At 35.9% G+C, this 16405-nt stretch overlaps 1 protein-coding gene across 1 annotated transcript in view; it reads right to left on the minus strand.

Moving 5' to 3' along the window:
* PDE3A (phosphodiesterase 3A) overlaps positions 1-16405 on the minus strand; it is a 258068-nt gene that overhangs the window by 99626 nt on the left and 142037 nt on the right. The window contains exon 2 of the mRNA XM_006773163.2: positions 3768-3818. Within this exon, the coding sequence (XP_006773226.2) occupies positions 3768-3818 (51 nt within the window). The remainder of the gene's footprint in view (positions 1-3767; positions 3819-16405) is intronic.

Below are 16405 nucleotides of genomic sequence, written 5' to 3' on the forward strand. Positions count from 1 at the left end.
GACCCTCAACAGCTATAAAAAAATTAGTGGCTCTGTGATACCTCCCCCACTCCCCGACCCAGCACTTTTAGCTTTTCAAAGGAGATACATTTTTTACTGCCTCTCTCAGCTTCCCACTGGAAAACTTTTCCTCAAGAATTTAAAAGAAAAAAAAATCCAACTAATTGCCTTCTGAGAATTTCTTCCCCTGACTTCATTTGGTATTACTGGGAATGCTGCCAGATGAAGGAGTTCTGCATGCTGCTGGAAGTTTATTTATCCTTTAGCATCTTCCCTAATTTGGATGATCTATTACTTGAACGAACATTCTTTTTTTTTTTTTTAAAAGAAGAATCAGTCTGAGAGATGTGAGTGAGCTGACAAATTATGTCATAAAAATTATTGAGAATAGAGTAAATAAATGCATTTGAATTTAAATTCTTGCTGAATCTAAAGAGTCATAAGCAATTAAATGTTAGACTTTCTTTGAAGCAATATATGTATTTTTTAAAATCAGAAAGATTTGATATGAAAGGTACACCTTCGTATCCTCTGTGATAATGCACATATGATATAATTTAGGAGGATCAGGTTACAATATGACACAATCTCTTAGTTAGTAAGCATGTCGGGGGGAAAGCCAGGCAATACTAGCTCATTTTTTCCTTTATCCTCTGAAGTCAGGCTGACTTTAGATAAAGTTATACGCTTTTGAAGGCCAACGTTGTTTAGTTCATTTTTGACTCCTCCGAGGCTCAAAAAATGCCTGGCACATATTTGTGTTTTTTGAATTATGTAAAATAGGTTAAAATTTGTCTTCAAGTCCAGCCTCTCACATCTGTAACAGCTGTCTGCTTTCTACTAGGTATTTCTTGATGATCAGACATCATGCCCCTATCATAGTTTGCTTATATATTTAATATCACATCTGCTAGTCTGAATTACATGCAAATAATATACAGAGTGGGGCAAAAGGAGGTTTACAGTTGTGAGTTTGCAAAAAAGTTTATCCTTGCCATATTATTTATTAATTATTGTATTATCTCCCACACAAACAACTGTGTTTAAATATTGCTTTGCTTCCAAGCATAACTTTTGAGCTTCTAGAAAGCAGTAACCTTGTCATTCAATTTTTCTTCAAAGTTATATCTACAATAGTGCTCTACACGTAGTCAGTGCTTAAAATCTGCCTTCATTGAAACTAAGCTGAGATGGAATTTGAGCAAGGCCTTGGGGTATTAATAAAATATTAAGAGATCTGTATTCAAGTCCAGTCTGTCTGGAATTCCTTTGGAATTGCTGAAAGGCTTTTGACTAGACTTATAGTCCAAGGAAGTATAGCAAGATTAAAAAAAATCAAGCATCTAAAACATATATACAATGTATCCCCCCCCCCAATGAAAATTACAATTAGATAAGAAGTTATTACTCAATGCTTAATTTATTTATCTGAAATCCCCTCCCCCCAAAGTTTTTTGTTGTAGCTGTTATTGTTTTTATTTTTTGGTGCATGTTTTGCTTTTTACCTAGATAATTTTTTTTTTCTGAGTTGAAGTAAAGTGAGGCAAAGGTGTACTACATTTGGAATAGTTATTTAGCTAGTTGAGAGGTCTAAGAAAGACCTTGATGCTGATAATAGTAATTCATGCAAGAATGTTCTAAGTGCTTTTGCTGTTTTGAACCATTTCAACCTTTTAAATATAATCAACGTTATTTATGAACATGTTTTGTGTGTATGTAGAATTCTGAAGTTTTATAGCTATGTGCAATACACTGAATTTTTAAAAACTTTCATTCTGGGGTTTTTATGCTTAATATTAACACAACACTGTACTTTTATAACAATTTTTTCAATTAATATTGGCAACCCAAACCTGAAGATAACTTATATTCAAATAGGTCATGATAAGAGTAAATATTAAACAAGTTTAACATTACATTACTTTGAAGGGACATGTCATAAGCAAGAAACTTGGCATGTTTGAATATCAAAATGTCTTTGATGGCATTAACCAGAAACCATGGTGGTATTTCTTACTTGTGTTCATCTTTACTTTTTATTGCTTTAGAATCACAAAGTTTTTAACATACATTAATTTCCTCATTTCATTAATGACTTTGCAGTATATTCTGATTTAAAATTCTATATAATATAAGCCTAATATGCTAAGTGTCCAGTCATCTGGTCGTCTGTTCAACCAAAGTGTAATATGCCAATGATATGCTAAGGCTGCTCAACCGCTACCTATGATGTGCACTGACCACCAGAGGGCAGACAGTCGACTGGTCAACCAGTTGCCATGAATGTGCACTGACCACCAGGGGGCAGACACTCCGACTGGTAGGTTAGCTTGTTGCTAGGGTCCGGCCAATCAGGACTGAGAGAGACAGTCCGGACACACCCTGGAGCCCTCCCAGGGCCCCTTCCTGGCTGGCCAACCTCCCACATCCCTCCCTGGCCCCGATCATGCACCGGTGGTGTCCCTGCGCTTGGCCTGCACCCTCTCGCATTCCGAGACCCTCGGGGGATGACAGAGAGCTGGTTTTGGCCCAATCCTGCAGGCCAGTCCCACGGATCCCACTGGTGGGCGAATTCATGCATCAGGCCTCTAGTATTATGATATGGACAGAGGGAGAGTTGCTGCCAGAGAAAATGGAGAAGGAGAAGTGAGAGGTAGGAAAAAGAAAGGCATAAATTCTTCTGGGTAATCCTAATTTAACTGGATTTACTAGTCAAATTGATAATGAACACAAATAAAACCACAGCTATTAGAATAACAACTGGAAACAATTGACTGACTTGGTTTTATTTTCCCAGGGACCTAAATTAAATAGTTAACCATGCAAACGTAATCACTGCATAGGTCCACGTCAGTGCTGTGAAACACCTGGGAGAATCTCACATTCCTAATGAACTTTCATAGACAGTATCGCCCATTCAACTCTCTTTTAACCATATTTCTTAGTGGCAAGTGCAAAATGTGAGCAGCAGAGGTAAACATGGCCCATCTACTTCACTTTCATTTGGCATGTTTATCATCAGATAAACTCAGGCTGCTATGAAATAAATAATTTTTATATTTCTTCACAAAATATCTTGGGAGGAGAGATAATTTTCTGAAGCTAAAAACTCAGCCTTTATTCTGTCAGGCAAAGTAATTATGGAAGCAAAACAAATCCACATTGTCTAATTAGGTCATTAAAAAGCATAAATGCGTCATGGAAGCTTTTCTCCTTGCCTAAGACATCAAATAAGACAATGAAAACAGTCTGGTAATATAGAAAGGTTTAGAATTTGTTTCTTTTCAAAATAATAGGTCCTTTCATCTTTCTATTTCCCTAAGACGAAGACAGTTAATTTACAGACAAAATCTGTAATTAGTTCAGCGTTTAGTCTGATTATATTTCAAAATATTTAACCAAACACAGGAAGATAGAGAAAAGAAGAAATACATAGAAAAATTATCAAAGGAAGAGAATAAAATCAAGAGAGTGAGTTGCTGATCAAAATGTGTTTGGCAGAGACAAGATGCGTATAAAATCTGCATTCATAAAAACACAGCCAATTTGGGATATCAGAAAGCTCTGAGAAGGAATACACTGGCCTCTGCTTTGGGGATGTGAAACCAGACTTTAATTATAGCTAACTTAAGTAAAAACAAATGGCATGATTATTTTGCCTCTTCCTCTATTTCTTATTATTTTTTTTTTTGAGTTTTAGAAATCTCATGACTCAAAGTGTTAAGAAATAAAATGCAAAAAAGAAACAGAAAAAGAAAATAACCTACCTGTGATCCTCTTGGCCCCCGTCTGTGGTCCCATTCTGAATGCCCCATGAGCTGTAAGATAATATAATAATTACAGTAAATTAAATGATACTTATTTTACATGGCAAATATTTTTACTCTTTCTTTAAAGAATAGGCTTTTGAAATGTATGTTTTAATAGTAATGTATTAAATAGCATCATGAATAAATGAACATACATGAAGTAATAAACTTCTGGTTTAATAGGTAATATTTCAACTGCTAATAGTTATGAAGATATTTTAATATCACTGTGTAACAAAAAGAGTTTGCTAATGGACAGCTTTACAGTTCATTGTAAGAAACACCCTGAACAGACATTAAACCATGTTAAGCTTTATTTACATACTAGAGGCCTGGTGCATGAAATTTGTGCAAGAGTCCAGTACACTCACTACTCATGAATACTCCTGCCACTAATAATCTAGCTCACTAATAAGGTAGACTATACATCATGTTTATATACATTATCATCTCCATATAAAAACATGACTTCAGTAAATGTAATGACAAAGAAACTATTAACAAAGCAACAAAAAATAATATACCTTAGAATATTATTAAAAAATGTTTGATAACCATATACAAAAAATGGTAAAGAAGTCTGAATTCTATAAAAATTTCAAGTGTTCAGTTGTACCCAAAGAAATTTACAGGTTTAACTCAATTTCAATCAAAAGCTAATTGTACTTTTCAAGAAAATTAAAAACACACACCTAATAACCTAATTTTATCTGAGAGAATAATCTTAAAGGAATCAGAAAAATATTAGAAAAGATAAAAGTGACAAAGTGGTCATTAAAGTATATTGTAATATTTAAATGGATTATGGGATAGTGATTTAAAACTCAAAATATAAATGAATGAGATGTATTCAGCTCCTTATTTTTGAAATGAGCTCAAGTATATGTAGCAAAAAAATATGAAAAAGAAAATTAAAAAATAAATGGGTATTTGATGAGTTATTCAACAAATGAAAGCATAATAATAGATTCTTTGGACTGAACCTTATAAAATATAAACAAATATAAATTCTAGACAGATAAAAATATTTAAATTTTAAAAAGATGAAACCATCAGTATAAAATAGAATAAAATCCAGCATATACTATCTTGGAATGTAGTAAGATTTTCTAATTTATTAAAAAACACACACAAAGGTTCAATAGATCCACTATATAAAATCTTCAAATGTTCTCACAAATACCACATTGATGAAAGATCTGTAGTAAATGAATAATGTATTTCAGTATATTAAGAGTTCTAAAAAATTCAAATGAATATAATACTAGTAGATAACTGGGAGAATTTACAGATAGGGACAATTTACAGGATGAATATCAATAGTCAGTAGACTCATGCTAAAAATGTAATTTTACTGGAAGTGAAAAAATTCCATATAAATATAGACTCATTAACACCATCACTTACTACAAGATAAATTTGTTAATTAACAAACCAGGACTTATAAAAAAACCTCCAAAAATTTACTCTCTAAATCTGACTTTTTCCTTTGAAGCATAAAACAGTAAAATTGGCCAAAATTTATCTATCAGAGATAATTATTTTCTCAGAATTATGCAAGAGGCAAATGGGAGAAATTTAGGGTAAAAGAAGTCTATTCTATTACTAGAGGCCCAATGCACAAAATCTGTGCAAGAGTAGGCCTTCCTTCCCCCCAGCTGCACATATCTGTGCACATTGAAAGCAAATTAATAAGAAGGTGGCTCGGGGGATGGGACTGGGCAAGACAGGCCAGACATGCCCTAGAGCCAACCTCCTACGGTCCCTCACTGGCCTGTTGCACCTGGGGCAGGGCCACAGCTCGAAGGGCATCTGGTGAGTAAGTGGGATCCCTCCAGCAGGTGGGGGTCCCTCAGCCTGGTGGAATCACGGGGCCCTGAGAGCAATCAGGCTCCCTCTTCTCTGTTTCTGGGGTGCATCACCCGAGAACTGCCACTGCCAAGTCACGCCACTGCATTGAGCATTTGCCCCCTGGTAGTCACTGTACATCATACCTACCAGCCGGTTGGATGGTAGGACAGTCGCTTAGTCTTTTATATATATAAATATTTTAATATCATTAATACTAGAGGCCTGGTGCATGAAATTCGTGCATGGGTGGGGGGGTGCTGTGTGTGTCCCTCAGCCCAGCCTGCATCCCCTCCAATCTGGGACCCTTCAAGGGAGGTCTGAGCCTGCCTGCCTGATTGCCCCTAACTGCTTTTGCCTGCCAGCCTGATCACCCCCTAACCATTCCCCTGCAGCGGATCAACGCCTAACTCCTCCCCTGCTGGCCCGATTGCCCCTAACTGCCCTCCCCTGCTGGCCTGATCACCCACAACTGCCCTCCCCTCCCGGCCATCTTGTGTCCACATGGGGGCGGCTATCTTGTGTGTTGGAGTGATGGTCAATTTGCATATTACCTCTTTACTACATAGGATATAAATTTGTGCAAGCATAGGCCTTCCTTCCCTTGGCTGCCTAGCACCAGCTTCCCTCTGGCACCTGGGACCTGGGCTTCCCTCGCAGCCCCAGCTTTATCAGGAAGATACTCCAAAAGGAAATCTGGCCTAATTAGCATATTATGCTTTTATTATTATAGATATTTTAATGATCTGAGTTGATCAAGCATGTGGTAATATTTTTAAAGGTATACTGTTACAACTTTCTTCAAAGTAATGCAAAGTTATAAAAATCTGTATGCTAAGTAAAATATAATCTAAAAAGGAATGAAAAATGATAAATGAGATACTGGAACGTTCTTATTCAACAGAAATCAATAGGGTGTTTTTCCCTTTGCACTTGAGGAAATCACACAAGGGCTTTAACATTTAAACTCTATTTTGAATTAAAATAATCGAAGCTGAAAATCAGTATTAATTATTTCAGTTGGTGTATGTGGTTTATTATATTATTTTCTATAATTTTTTTTTAAATGCAAAGAAAAAGGTGGTGCTGTGGGCTGGATAGGCTGTCAAGGCCCTCGTACCTCTCCATACCCGGCACAGATGGGATGCTGGGTGCAGAGTGGGGAAGTGAGGATTCACTTCATATTAGCACATGGTAGCATATGAATATTTATCCTATTTACATATGGAATTTATTTTGCTGTCATAAGAACACTGTTCTCAGAGCATGGACCAAAGACTAAAATAGGCAGAATGTTTTCAGTATTCCTTAAAAAATATTCATAAACTAATACAAAATAATATTAAATGTAAAAATATGTATACTTTTGATTAAATGAAGAAAGTGTTTAAGGTGGTAAATTCTATGTTATGTATATTTTGCCACAATAAAAAACAAAAAACACACACACAAAAGCTGTACCAAAAAGAAAACCCTCACAGTGTGGTTAAACTGCCTGACTTACTTAATATTATAGATTAAATTAAAATGAAGCATTTGGGATCTGGTACATATTTCTGTTAAAGCAGAACCACAGGGCTAGTGTTTTAGGAAGTACAAAGACGCTTCTCTATCCCCACTCCCTTGACTAATGATTACGACAAATGAAAATAATTGGTCAGTTATAATAAACAGTAAAGAGGAGAGCTTGCACAATGAAGTCAATGAATTTCAGAATTAAGCACAAACTGATGTTGATGTTATATCAATGAGAAAGTCAAAACATCCTGTGAATCAAGCAGGTAGGATTAGTATTAAATTGCAGATGACCAAAGTAGTCATCTGACATTATCATGGGATTAGATAAAAGACATAAATGGGTCATGGACGATGAGGAACTGAAGTTGAAATTGTGGAATTATTATTTTCTTTTAGCAAATGAGTTCATCTGGGCTAAGCTTTCAAGATCAATGAGTAGCAGTATGATATCTAGGCGATTCTGGTAAAAGAGACAAAGTTTATTAACATGACACAATACTGTTTTTGGAGGAGGAATACCAATGATTTTAAGATTAGTTATAGAAAGGTGCTAGAAATGTAAAAACAGGGGAGGGTACTGAGACTAGAAAAATTATTAAAAAAGTGAAAACTGAAATATATTCTGGTTGACAAAAGTATATGGCTGCTTAATTCAGTAAGGAAAAAAAGTTTGTCTCTCACCATCTATAAAAGATATTCTCATAGCTATTTAACTATGATTACTCCTCTGGGTAACAACATTTTAATAAGCATCTTACCAGAAGGTTTGGGATATACAGGTCACCAAGGTTATGCCTATATATGGCAAACAAAAATCTTTCCATCTGAAGAAGAAATTCTCTGGGGGAAAAAACAACAAAAAAACCCCCCACTATCTTTCCTCCCTTCCTCATCTCCCATTAATATCAAGATAGGCAAAAGGAAGACCCTTATAATTATTCATAGGAAACAAGTATACTTCCTTGAAAAGAAATATAATCTGTTATATAAAGCATTTTGAAAATCCCAACTTCCTTGACACTGTCATTTTTATCCTTATGGAATAAATTCTTCTCTCCCTCACTTTTATTTTTAATAATAAATTTCTACATCACAGCCTTCAGCTAAGAGTATGTTACACAGTACTGAGTGCCAAGGAAAACAAAACTGCTGCCAGACGCAAAATTTAAAAAGTTCACAAGAGAAGCAAAGGAGAAGGCAGCATGGAAACAAACGGTTCCATCCAAGCAGAGATATTTTTAATAATAGCATGAGAAACGAAGATAATTGAAAGTATATTTCTGTAGGTAAAATATTTACCTTCCTTGTTTATATAGTTTTCCCTTGCTATTTTCTCCTATTTTTTGTATATATTATTTAAAAATGCCTCTTTAGGGCATCTTAGAAGAATAAATTTACCCTTGCTATTATCGAAGAGATGAAAGCTACAAGGGAACTAAGACTAGTAAAAAATTATTCTTTGCATACACTTAAAAAAGCAAAAGGTTTGATATGAAAAGGGGTAACTCTTGTTCTCCCATTATTCTCAGGAAAATGATTCTCCTATTTCACTTGTGGAAAATTACTAAAACATCTTTTTGAAAAACGTATAAAAATACATATAAAGATATAAAATTTCTCACACAACTCCCTCTCTTTATTTCATCCAATAATCACTAAATAAACATTTATCGTAATGACTACTATGTTCAAGAAACTGTTCTAGGCACAACCTACGCCTATCAGTGAACAAACTAAGAGCCATCTCTAGTCTGCTGGCACTGAGAATTCTAGTGAAGGAAGATCAAACACAAAGAAACAAACATATAATGTTCCAGGTGATGACAAACCTGTAAAGAAGCTTGAAGTAGGGTAATGGCGGGTAAGGGCTAGGAACAGAACTAATTTATATATCAGGTAGTCCTTTCTGAAAGAGTGGTATTTTAGCCAGATATTGTATAAAGTGGGAGTGCCAGACACGCAGAGATCTGGAGAACAGACAGGCCAGGCTGAGGAAACGGAAGGTGCAAAGACTGTGCAATGGGAGTAGGAATGGTACATCTGACTTATTTTAAGCCAAAATCTTAAAATGGGTTGGGTCTCTTTAGCCCTAGGTATATTACTATATATTTTGTATTTATTCCCTTTCACTGGTATAAAATTGTCCAAAAGTTAACCAGTGGCTCCACTAATTAAAGATTACACTTTCTAGAGATAAACTAATGGGCCAGGGATTCTCCCTTCCTCAAACTTTTGCTCAATTTCATTCAATACAACGAGAATTTGTGGAGCGCGGGCCACATCCTTATACTAGTCATAGTTCATCGCACAATTCTGCTGGCCCTTTACATGTGTTTTGTTTTCAAACTCATAAAATGCATCAGAGCAGAGGCTCGCTGTTAACACCACTTACTACGCTATGCATGGAACTTTCAATTTGATAAGCAAATTACAGCTCCTTTGCCCCTGGCAGCTCCCTTTGGATTCTTCCCTTGGCATACTCTTTTTTTTTTTTTAAATGAGTTTACTATGTATGTTTTCTCTCTCCAGAATTCCATGTGGAAAGATGGGTTTGGACTGCTCACTTCTCTGCCCACAGGGCTTACTGAATGGCAGTGGCCTGGCCTGGGAAGATTGGTGATTGACAGTTTGGGCCAGTTTAGCTCCTGTCTAGACCTTGCAAGGGAATAGCTCGTAATCCTCGGTGTATTTTTCCTTTTTCCTCTTGTTATCCACGGGGCGAGAAGCCCACACTGCATTGGACTCTGCAAAAAATCAGTACTGGAAGTCTGCATTACGCATTAGGCTTAGGCCTTAGGCCAAAGGTGTTAGCAGAATCCCTGAGGCTCCCACACATTGTCATCCACCCCTCCTGGGTTCTACATGGCATTTGGCACCTAGGAAGGCCCTAATACAAATGGCACTGAAAAAGACTGAACCTCCTTTATAATGAAATTTATAAACTGGGAGACTCCAACAGCTTCCTTTGAGGAAACCAGATTATCAGCAGCCTCAGTTCTTAGTCACAGCCTACCTTCACCACTCTCACTTCATCACATCACCCAAACCCCAAATCCATCCCACTCTACAGGGCATCCAGTGATGGGGATGTTACTGAAAATTTCATAAGGAAACAGGACATGGTTACATTACACAGAATACCATGGGAAGCCACAGAAATATTCGTCATCGATCTACGAGGGTATGACAAAGCTTTTTGTTGTTTTGTTTTGTTTTGTTTTGTTTGGTGTTTTTATGTTTTTGGCAGCCATCACCACCTCTGCCCTTTCCTCTTGGGGGTGGGGGGGGGCAAGGAAGTCAGTCTTTCAGCTTACTGATCCCAGCCTTCAATGCCTTGATAATCTTTCCCAGAACACAAATATCTTTTTATCATTCTCAGAAAAATTCAGTTTTCTCCCAGTATCCTCATCTTGAATCTTCAGACACATTGGCAGGGAAAAAAAGAATTCTTTAGAATTGACTCTCTTAGCAAGCATCGAGAGCCTGAAAACAGTAAAGCACTAAAACACTGAAATTAAAGGGTATATTTTCCTTTCCATCCACTAGGCAGAGAATAAATCTCTGATACTGACGCTTAGGGTTCCAACCCAGCAGCCAGTAAAAAATTTTATAAATATTAGGGAATGAGAAAACTTCAAATAAGAGAGAAATCCAAATATGCTGGACTTTGAAAGGCCAGCCTCTCCAGTGCAAGTACTGTTTCTATTTCAGATAATGATGTTCCCACATTCCAGTTTAGAATGTTTCCATAATTCTATTTCTGTCCCTGTTATCATAATTACAATCATCACCCTAAACCTATATGTGGCCACTGATGATACAAAGCTTTGATTTTTTTTACTTAAAATATCTTGACTATCTGGGTCACATAGAATTTTTCTACTTTTATTGGTCCTGCTGATAATGCGACCACAACAGTCTTGCGTTGAAACACGGTGAGATACTTTATAGAGAAATGGTAATAGAGTCAAATAAGCTTGTGAAACTCTGCATAATAGACTTACTCCTTGGATAGTCCCACATATTAGCATTGCTGACATTTGGGGGAATCCTAAAGCAAAGGAACTTAATTCAACCAAATATTTCCCAAAGCACTTGATCATCAAACACTTTGTTTCAAAAGAGATGAATGGTTTTCCATGGAACACATTTTGAGAAACATTTTTTGTACAGTTTTCTAAATGCTTTTCTTATCCATGATTTTCTTTCATCATTATTGAAAAGATAGAGACATATGATCCTGATTTTATGGATGTGACAATGAATTAAAAGAGGTGAAACTGTAACATAACTGGCCAGTAGTTAAACATGGATTATGCTAAGTGAAATAAGCCAGTCAGAGAAAGACAAGTACCATATTTCACTCATATGTGGAATTTAATATGTACAGTAGGTCCTCAGGTCATGCCGGAGATCCGCTCCTACGGCGCGACATAACACAATTTTCGCTGTAAGTCGGCACCTACCTACATAAGCACCTAGTCACTCACATGGAGCACATACACAGCAGTAATGAAGTGAAACAGTAAAAAAAATTGAAAGATAACAATTCCTGACCTTTACTTGTGGTAAATAAATAATAAAAAAGATAAAGCACATATGTACATACGTCGAAATGATGGAACTTTTTTTTTAATAAATAAATGGGAGATGGCGACGTAACCACGAAATGACGTACGTCGAGTCCAACATAACCTGAGGACTGCCTATAAATAAACTGATGAACAAAATAGAAACAGACTCAGATACAGAGAACAGACTGACAGCTGTCAGAGGAGAAAGGGCAACAGTAACTCCAAAACACCAAAATAATAATAACAAAAACAACAATAATAATAATACCAAAACAGACACATTCAACAGTATGGTGATTGCCAGAGGGAAAGGGGGTGAGGGGGAGGAGGACGAGGGTAAAGGGGGAATAAATGGTGGCAGAAAGTGACTTGACTTTGGGTGGTGAGTACATGATACCGTATGCTGATGATGTGTTATAGAGTTGTACACTTGCAACCAATGTCACCCCAACAAACTGAATAAAAAATTAGGTCAAATGGCTGCAAATTATATACTTTTTCCCTACTGTACTACTTTTAACAATAGATAATTATTGAGTCCTAACCAAATCTCACAAAAGTAGATTGGTAAGGAAAAAGAAAAAGACATGAGATTTGGTTTGTGTTCATGGAACTCATGGTGGTTAAATTGATGGAATTATTTCTCAAAAATTCATGTCACTCTCTAGTCTCCACCTTTTTTAAAAAACACTTTGAAATAAAATAAAATGTTAAATTTCCTACAAATCTTATGTAAGTACAAAAAATTAATAATCCTTTGAAATGTTGGCTATGCAATAAACTCAAAATATATAGAACATTATGTCAGATGTATAGTTATGTTAAATTCTCTATTAGCACAACTCATAAAACACATTATTCATTCTTGCATTCACCTGCTCAACATTCATACATACAGTATTTTAACAAATATTTATTGGGTACCCACTATATATCTAGCTCTGTGCTCTAGGTAAACATAACAAATGTTGAGCTCGTCAACCCAGAGGCATCACAGGATCCTGAAGTACCTTCTGAGTCATTAATAATGTGTAGTGTAGTGGTTAAACATGTGGGCTCTAGAGATCAGATTGATTGGTTCAAATTCCATCTTTGACAAGATTTTCAGTCTTACTAGATATAGAACCTTGGACAATTAACTTAATTTCTCTTTGCTTTAGCTTCCATATCTCCAGGATTTAGGCAATAATAGCACCTAATTCACATGGGTTTTGGCTGAATTAAATGAGTCATTATATAAAGAAGGCTTAGTCTAGCACCTAGTAATGTCTCATTAAATGTTACCTATTATTTCTATCACTGTTAATAATTACATGATATCCTCTAGTATTGTGGAATTCTAATTCTTTAAGAAAAGTATAATTCAGATGATATCTTTGGTGACTTTTTATTAAGTTAGAATGGGGGGATCCCAATTCTTTGACCATGCCAATACACAATTTATAAACGTTTAGAAAATTGTTAAGTAAAACAAAACCATGCATCATTATTCAGAACATGTAATACATGTACATGACCATAAAGTCTACTGAGTCTACAGAGTCATATTCAGATTTATTTTCTGCATAACAATTGGAAAATCCAAATTTTAACATTACTAGGTAACCCTGGTAAAGAGAGGCATGCAAAAATGAGATATCTTCCTGAGGCATAAAAAGCAGCAAAAGACAAAGTCAGAAATAAGAGATGTTTGAAAAGATAATCTGAGGGAGAAGCAACGTGAGAGTCTGTTCAACATGGAAAAGACTTGCATATTCAGGTGTGTCATCTATTGGAAACAAAACCAAATTCCAAAGCAATCGATAGGCCTGAAAAAATAAGCAAATAAGCTCAACTACAAAAATAAAACAACCCCCCACAAAATCCATGTAAATGTTTCTAAAATAACCACAATAAAAGTGGATAATTACATGATCCTATATAATAAAAGTCTAATATGCAAATTGACTGAACGGCTGAACTACTGGTTGCTATGACGCACCCTGACCATCAAGGGGCGGATACTCAATGCAGGAGCTGCCCCCTAGTGGTCAGTGCACTCCCATAGGGGGAGCGCCGCTGAACCAGAAGCCAGGCTCACAGCTGGCGAGTGCAGCGGTGGTAATGGGAGCCTCTCCTGCTTCTGGAGCAGCGCTAAGGATGTCCGTCAGTCAGATATTCCCCGAGGGCTCCTGGACTGCAAGAGGATGCAGGCCAGGCTGAGGGAATCCCCTCCCCCAAATGCACGGATGTCATGCACTGGGCCTCTAGTATATAATGAACTAATTACTCAGCCATAAAAAAGATGAACTATTGCCATTTGCAACAACATGGATGGATCTTGGGGGCGTTATGCTCAGTGAAATGAGTAACATGAAATGAGACTAAAAACATATTATTTCACTCATATGTGGAATATAAAAAAAGTAACAAAAGAACACAACAAACTCATAGTTACAGATGGACTGCGGGAGGGCTCCAGGGCGGTGTCTGGCCCATCTCGCTCAGTCCCAGTTGGCCAGACCCCAGCAGCAAGCTAACCTACCAGTTAGGTTAGCATCTGCCCCTTGGTAGTCAGAATGGTAGTTACCAAAGGGGAAGAGAGGTGGGAGGAGGGCAAAGTGGATAAAGCGGGTCAAATATATGGTAACGGAAGGAAGCTAGACTACCGGTGTGAGCACACAATAGAGTATATAGATATCAAATTATAATGTTGTACACTTGAAATTTATATAATATTATTATTAACCAATTTTACCCCAATAAAAAAAGCTTTTAAGTTTTGAGCAGCAAAACAAAATGCAGTTTTTCTGTGAAATATTAAACAGAGTTATGGTTTTAATTTATTCCCTCTATCAACTTTATTTCAGGTGAAACTCAAATCTCTGAGCAGCACTGAATGTGGCTATCCATGTATATTTTACGGTTTACTACATTATCTCATGTATTATTTCTGTCAACTTGGGTAATTGAATAAAAGTCATTTTTTAAAAAAGAGGTCTCATTTACTATTTCTATCTCTTTACTTGTTGTTTTTAGAGTGGATCACTGTAACATTTCTGTTTTCCTATATATTCAGTTTCCTTTTATGCAATGCCACATGGAAGAACTCATTTAAGGCTATTTTTCCTAAGAAATTATTAAACCTCAGTCAAACTCACCAAGGCAACTTCATGGAACTATCTATAAAATTGATATTTCCTTAGAAGAAAAATTGGAAATCACAGGGAAAATAATGAAATCCAGACATGGCCTCAGTTGTGGCAAAAGTTGTAATTCAACAAGATGTATGAGGTCTTGCATTTGGAAAGTTTTGAGTTTTTCTTTTTCTTTTTCTCCATCAAACATTCTCATATATTGCATGTGGTATAAACAACATACAATTTCTTAAACTGTAGCATTACAATTAATAATGTGTTCTGAAAACAAGAAAATTACTTTGATTCTCAAATAGTGTACATTTGTGGACTTATAAAAATATTACTACTGTTTATAAGCTGTTACATATAGCAACAAAATGAACTAAAGCAGAGGAAACCTCTCTACTTAAATCATCTTTTTTAAGAAAAGGTCTTAAAAACCAATACTGTTCTTTTTAATATTAAATCTCAATAATTCATGTGACTTAAGTTGAATCATCTTAAGTCTGATAAATGACATAAAATACTGATTTCATTTTGATACAATTTCCTCTTAATGTGAGGTTACATTTTTCTAAAACACGTTTTTTGTAATATTTTTAGTCTTATTTTATTCAATGCTTAGCGATGTTTTTTCAATAGTTGAAATTCATTTTAATAACGCATTTTCTTAAACTCAATATATCCAATACATTATCATTTCAACGGATAATATTTTTTAAAAGGATAAATGAGATATTTTACATTCTGTCTTTCATACTCTGAAATCTGATGTAGGTGTAATTTTACACTTATCTTGATTAGGATAACAAACTTGAATTGGAAATAATTGCTCTGTAGTTAAATTTCAAAAACTTAAGAGTTGAAAAAGTAGATTGATATACTCAGTAATGCCAAACGTACTTAAAAGTTTTCCAATAACAGAATCAGATATTAGTGGGATTTTTTTTCAAGAAGCAAAAAGAAAAAATGCTTTCTGTAAAATGTTAAAGTCTTATTTTATTCAATGCGTATCCACGTTTATCATCAATGCCCAAATCTTCAGCAACATGACAAACTTTCAAACATTTTTCATGCTACTTTCCCCTCCATAAACAGTTTCACTTGGGGGAGGAGTGAAAAAAGGACAGATTGACTAGAGTGGCAGAGAACAACATGTGCCACAGCCCCATCACCAGTCCCTCGGGCGTCTTCTCTCCTCTGAACTTGGTCTTGCCAAGATTACTTTGCTTCCGCTTTTTTCAATTAGTGAGTTCTAACAAAACTTGTGCATTTTGTCCTCAGCTTCTTAAATGTTTCTGGGGATAATTTATGATAAGGCCTGGAGATACTCTCTTAGCTCAAGGTTAAGATAAAATATATCTATGCCCCCAAGTTCGATCCAGCCTCTCGTTTCTCTTTCATGGCTTCAGAATCCATTTGATAAATTGAAAGTGATTTTATGAGTTTGTTTGTACTACAACTAGTGTTCTTTTGCAGGGGCGGGTACCTTCTATTTCTAAACCATTTTCCTAAAAACATTTCCATTTCCAAGGGG

Source organism: Myotis davidii, unplaced genomic scaffold (assembly GCF_000327345.1).
Source record: "Myotis davidii unplaced genomic scaffold, ASM32734v1 scaffold346, whole genome shotgun sequence".
Taxonomy (NCBI): domain Eukaryota; kingdom Metazoa; phylum Chordata; class Mammalia; order Chiroptera; family Vespertilionidae; genus Myotis; species Myotis davidii.